At 40.6% G+C, this 6,306-nt stretch overlaps 1 protein-coding gene across 1 annotated transcript; it reads left to right on the forward strand.

The window, feature by feature from the left end:
• The first annotated feature begins 2,300 nt into the window (after nt 1-2,300).
• On the forward strand, nt 2,301-4,547 carry Smp_030260 (hypothetical protein). The gene is made up of 3 exons (XM_018799573.1): nt 2,301-2,317; nt 4,146-4,256; nt 4,294-4,547. The coding sequence occupies exons 2-3, from the start codon at nt 4,154-4,156 to the stop codon at nt 4,467-4,469; spliced, it is 279 nt and encodes a 92-aa protein (XP_018651349.1). The 5' UTR covers nt 2,301-2,317; nt 4,146-4,153; the 3' UTR covers nt 4,470-4,547.
• The last annotated feature ends 1,759 nt before the right edge of the window (nt 4,548-6,306 follow it).

Genomic DNA, 6,306 nt, shown 5'->3' on the forward strand with positions numbered 1-6,306 from the left:
TCATACTTTTTCCGCCGAAAAACGCCTCGCGAGATTCTTAAGGGATGTTCTGGATGAGGTTTCGCTCAAAATACGGTATGTTAGGCAGTATTCTTACGTTCACGTCGGATGTCGGTTAGTGACTAGCCAGCAGGACGTCCTCTACGTCAGAAGCATTCTTGAGTACTACACGAAGTAGCCTCGGATGCTTAGAGTCCTTCCCTCGACTGAGCCATGTGACCATCAAAGGCTTTATTTCAGGAAGTTCAAGCTTCTTGTTTTATTCTTCTAACAGTATCCCGTCATTTTTGTCTTGAGAACTGAGGGGAAGGTTTGGGTTATCTTTAAGGTTCATGATTATGAGAGTCATCACGAAGTGTTATTGATTTCCCAGGTTTTCTCATGCGTCCAGGTTCAGTAACTTGTTTTTTGAAGGTCAAAGCGCGTTTCCGATCCCTAGGCTCTTTGATAACCGGACGGACATTTTTGAGGTTGGGCTGTGCGGCGAAGTCACTAGTAGACTTCCGTACAATACTCGGGATGTTCAGGTTAGACGGTAAGGTCTGGTCTTTTTTGAACTCTGTTAACATGGGTCCAACCCCCTACAAGGTTTTGGGGAACTACCGCTGCATTCACGGACCCTGTTCTGGGAGACCCAAGTTTGCTGAGAGTTCGTTACCGCCGACGTTATGATGGTGCTGAGTTTCAGCATGTCATGACTAGTGCTGTCGCATTCTCCTTCGACAGCAGACCTGCCGATATACTTTTTCTTGTTTACACTGTGCGTCCTTGTTTGTCTACCCGCTGCATGACTGTCATTTTCCAAGTTTCCTGACAAATTATTCTGCAGACCTGTCAATTGGACACTGATGTTACTCAGCAAAACTACCACATCCATGTTGCATATGACATATACCCACCAATGATCCAACCTGATGAGTCTGTTGTAAGCAGTCTCTGTGATATCTGTGCAGGCTTTATAAAACCAACCGTTGCAGTTGTCTCACTGCATGCCAGATGTAACGGCTAAACGGCATCCAAGTTGTTCGCATGACTTTTTCATGACTATATTGACATAAACTTTTCTATAAATACAAGCAGAAAGCCTAAGACCGTTGAAAAGAAATACAGTACACTAAAAGCGGGCAAAAACGGACAAAAACGGGTTACGATAAACCGAAACTAGCCTTTATGTGAAAAACTGAAAAAAACCGAATAGTAATCTGAGGCAAAGCCACACTTCCGAACGTATAGAAAAGATTCTTCGGATCAGAAATGGTGCCTTTGCTGAGTAAGAACAATCCAAAAGTTTGAGAAATGCGAATCACGTCAGGACTAAACTTCATGTTCGATGGTGAGGTTTAGGAATTAGATTTAGTGTTTTTATCACGAACTGACATCACTTATAATGCCAAAATAGTATTTAGTGTACGGTAAAAACGTCAGATCCTATCAAAGCCGCTCGCCGGTTCATCCCGACGACCTTGAACGGCCTGGCAAGAGGCGGTCATTCCGTATTTCAAATGCTGAGGGTCTTTTGGGTGTCCGTTGGGTTGCACGAGTATGAGGTTTTCTAATATGCAAGTGGTATTTTGTTGCAGCAAAACCATAAAGTCATCGCTAAGAACATTGATTTGGCTCTCTCTGTCTTGTAGTGCACACGTTGAACCTATTGTTGCTTCGTAACTTCCCGATACTGAGAAGTCTCTGTTTAAGTGATGACTCGCGCATCCTGGAAAAATTTAAGAGCGCAGCTATCCGTGCAATAACAGAACTGCGAGTTTACCGTAAATAGAAAATTTTTGAAGAGCTAGACATTTTTATTCTGTCCTACCGCAGAGTAACAGGTGATCTCATTTTGATGTGCAGAATAATAAGAAATGACTTCGGACCTAATGTATTACTTTTTTTCTCCCAATAGATCCAGACATCTCAAAGGACATAGCAAACGAGTAGAAAAGCGGAGAACGAACAAAATGCCCGTATCATACAGGTTTTCACACTTAGTCATCTATTCTTGGAACCTGTCACCCGAAGCAGTGCTGCCCACCTCTACAATTGACTAATTCAAGAGAAGACTAGATACACTAAAATGCTTACTAGTAAAGGATTAACAAAGGATGAAAACCTTCTGTTCTTGATAAACAAGTCTGATATGGTGTTTTTCGTTCGAAAAGATTTCTCGGACACTCGTAAAGAAAATATGGATCTTTGATAGTAAACAGGCTGCAAGAATTTATTCAGGTCGACCGGTTTACTGTCCTTATAAAAAGATTCAAATGGCGAGAAATATCATTGTCTATCCGCGCACAGGTTGAAATTGTACTTACAACTCAAGGTCACTAGTGATGTGAATATTTTGCTTGAGTTTATTTTCCTCATATAAATAGTTTTTCCAAAGTTGGTGAAATTCTATTTTGAGTTGTAAAATGGTGTTCTTAAAATGCGGAGAACTATGAAAATTCCAACGACCTTAAGAAAAACTTCAAAATCTTACTAATTTTGGAAGATTATGCCTAATCTTCCGTGGTTAGCCGCATACTTAATCCATGGGTTTCATCGAGATTCGGGAAACATCGTCAGTCTTTAGTATGCAGACGAAATAACTCATTAATGAGGCATGCCCAAGGGACTGGTAATACCTTTTTGTTTCAAAACAATTCTGGATTCTCGATAATTAATCGACAGTCTTAGCACATCTTTGTATTTCATGTATCCTATCCATATCTAGGTATAGATATATGATATTTGGTGGAGTCTCCACATTAAAAAATATCTCGAAGATAATTTTCAGTACTCTCATCTATACTACAAGTTTAAAATACTTTGGAAGAAGTAAGTATTCTCCTTTACTATCCCCACCGCCTGTGAGTTTGAGGACTAATTCTTGATTAATACAAGCTATAGGCGTTATGCGAATTCACCCGGATATTTTCATAGCATCGGCTAGACGTAGCGTAAACACTGAGCAACTGACATTCCGATTTTGGTAGATTATTTCGTTAAAACTTTATCTAAAACCCAAGTCGTGTTTCACACACATTTAAAAAATCGTTAAGATAAGTAACAGTGCTCGGTTATTTTTGCGCGGGTTAGAAACATTTGGGTAATTGTCAAGCCGAAGACTCACACTGACTGAATTGTGTCAATTATCGGCTGTTGAAGCTGTATATTGTGACCTCCGTCAGTCACTTCATATCAACGCAGGATGCGGCAGACGGACGTTGTGCCGGGTCGCCGTGCAACAACTGCTCAAATGCATTTCGTTCTGAGCATCATATTATTTAATGCTTCATTTTACTACCTTATGCTTGTTACAAAGTGAGCAACTAGAAATATTTCGCTTTTGCTTTGTTTACATGTGTTCACCCAATGTTTGGGGATTCGGTATCTTTCAACACAATAAAAGCCTCATATTATTTGTACTCATAATCAGTTTCATTATAAATCAGTTTAGTGTTTTTAATTCTCGAAGTATCCTTTCAAAACTAAGCCACGAAATTCGGACTAAAACCTATAGACACATATCAATAATAATGTGAATAAAAGCTGTATATCTACCGGACACTGATTCTGTACTTATATTTTTTTGACTTTTCCAATCAGTTATTCACCATCATCGTCAGACTGCAAATTTAAACTGGTTCTACTCCCACCCCTTAGTTTACAAGACTAGGCAGTACAAATCACATCTTTACTCTCCAAATCAGGTTAAATGGAAGACCACACTACTGTGTGTTTCAACAGTGTACTTGATATACAGTAAGCTGTGTTATATTTTAGCTGGTTAAATATGATATCTAGCACAAGGTTTCAACTCTGACAGTCTTAACACAAGATATCCTACAGTCTTTCAAGAATAGACTGAGTGCGTAAAAAGATTCAATTACAAGGAAAACAAGTCCTTACGATTAGCTGTCTTTGCGATATTGAAATGTTTAAAGAGGAAGCGTAGCAACATAACGCAACACAAGTTCAATAAAATACTCCCAAGTTATCTCAGATTGTAAAATTCAGTGACACTGAATGCAGCATTCTTTTGCTATTAAGATGTATAGTAAGCGAGATTGTTGAGTAAATACGTCATTTGTATTCATTGTATATCCACTCATTACTCCCCTTACTGTTTGTGTTATGCATTTTTTTTCGAAAAACACTATATCTAGACGTTAATATGGTTGACAAAATGAACGATTTTCCAATTGGTGACTGTGAGAGAACAAGTAGATTTGAACGAATGGTCCTGTTGATGAAAGCAAATCCTTTGATACCTATTGGTAAGATAAACTAAAATCATTACTATTCCTTTTCCAGGTGTGATTGTCACTGGAGCTATCGTTATCCGCTTAAAGTATGCTAGCCCTAAAGAATTCCGACTTTTAATCTATTTACGTCCACTGAGTCAAGCAATTACAGTTTCAATGATTGCATACACCGCATACAGTTCACCTGAAATTTTCAACAAAAGTTCCCTTACGTCATCAAAATAAATAATTTCACGTAGTTTCGTGGACTTAAAGATACAAATAGCGACTTAAAATTTTTAATTATATAATTTTTCAGCAATTAAGTTGCTAATGCTTCTTTTGGTGTTGCTTAATAGGTCATTTTCTTCACAAAATGACCATACGGTTTACATGAACACTTATTTAGAACACGAGTGCTCTTGCCATGATGAAAGATCAATAAGTAAGTTACGTATAACCGCGTCACATTTTTGGTAGAAAGTATAGTATTAAGAACATCCAACATTGACATCAATAAATGGTATGCTCACCGAGCCCTATGTGTAGAACATGTCCACGCCGCCAAAGCCAATGTCTTCACATCATCACCAATACACCTAGAGACATGTTACCGAGCCGAAATTCCTTATATAATGTTCACATCAAGCGCTAGGAACCCCAAATACCGTGGTATGGCCGAGAGTGGGGAGAGTCCGCTCTCCCTCTCGAAATGCTCTCACATGGCCACGCGTATATAGCCTCTGCCAGGGAAGTCCTACTCACTGCCTTTTCGTGGCGGGGGTGTTGTTTACGAAATTGAGAAGAAGAAATGCGAATGTGCGGCGCTTTAACCGGGTTGATGGACACGGAGAGTCCACCTAGGGGAGTTGGAAAACCCTGATTCCAAACCAATAGTGCACATGGGCTCCAGTATCCTGAAGGAACAAATGGTGTATGAATCAATCGTTGGTCACCGGCTACCACGAGACTGCATTTCCTTACGATGCTCCACTGCCTTGTGGATTAGATCTTTGGGTCGAAGGCTCCAGGTGTGGCCCCCTTAAAAAAACCGCCTGCTTCGGTTTGGGCACCCGGGCAGTATCACAGCCCTCACACAAATCAAATGAGATTTGTGTGGCGCATATATATCTTGTGCCCTTTTTACCAATATTTATGTATTTAAATAAAGAAATAAAATGATGGAACATATAGTTGTAGAATTCTTCAACTTTAAATGACATGATTTCCTCGGGATCGAGCAGAACTGGTTACACCTCAGAATTCTGTATCAGGCCCCTGGTATGGGAAGGTTATAGAAGCTACAGTGGTCTTGAGTGCTGTTAGAGGTATGAGGGCAGTTATCACTTCCCGGTCGCCCACACCGCGGAAGGGTCCTTCCAGAGGTACCTGAAAAGGAAATTGGGTTAAAAGTGGTCTTAATGACCTGAGAGCGTGACTGCAGTGCCTAAGGGACAACTGCTTGAGGTCGGTCACACACGACCTTTTTGTGGGTAGTTTTTGTGTTAGATCCGTACTTGTTGGGACCTTACCGCCGGAGACGGATATCCGTGGGATAAGGCGAGGTGCTTTTTTAGGGTCGACCTTTTCTAATCCCACCCCTCCTTGTGGGAAGGCAGCATCGCTGTTATCCTGGTTGTCTGAAGGAAACACCTTACTGCTGTCACACCTCTGTACAGTCAGCAGTACGACTTCGGACCTTAGTTTGTTGCTTTTAGTCTTACCACCCTTCAACCAACCTGTCTGGCATGGTAGGACCTTGAGGAACGATTGTTCCAGTCAGTATAGCTCGATTGGTTCATCACTATAGGCAAGGCCGACCACCACGTCAAGGTAGCAGCAACGGTCAGGGTTATGGAGGCTAAGATAAACTGATGTGGATGTTGTCAAACGTACTGTAACAATACCTCATAGACCTTTGCCAATTATTGTACATTAACCTTTGTCTTCTAAGGAGCACCAAACGATCTAGTCAAGTGTCCACGGGAAATAAACCACTCAAACCTTTCTGAAACGTTACAACCAGCTCTGATATAGTATACGTATTCGACCTTTTAGGCAGATGTCAAAAAGACTAGTATGT

Source organism: Schistosoma mansoni, chromosome 3 (genome assembly GCF_000237925.1).
Source record: "Schistosoma mansoni strain Puerto Rico chromosome 3, complete genome".
In the NCBI taxonomy this organism is placed as follows: Eukaryota; Metazoa; Platyhelminthes; class Trematoda; order Strigeidida; family Schistosomatidae; genus Schistosoma; species Schistosoma mansoni.

Bases quoted from the DNA above. Each gene is read 5' to 3' on its own strand.
- Smp_030260 (XM_018799573.1), top strand. From the start codon at position 4,154: ATGGTTGACAAAATGAACGATTTTCCAATTGGTGACTGTGAGAGAACA. The intron at 4,257-4,293 runs GTAAGATAAACT...TTCCTTTTCCAG, and splicing joins AAATCCTTTGATACCTATTG to GTGTGATTGTCACTGGAGCT.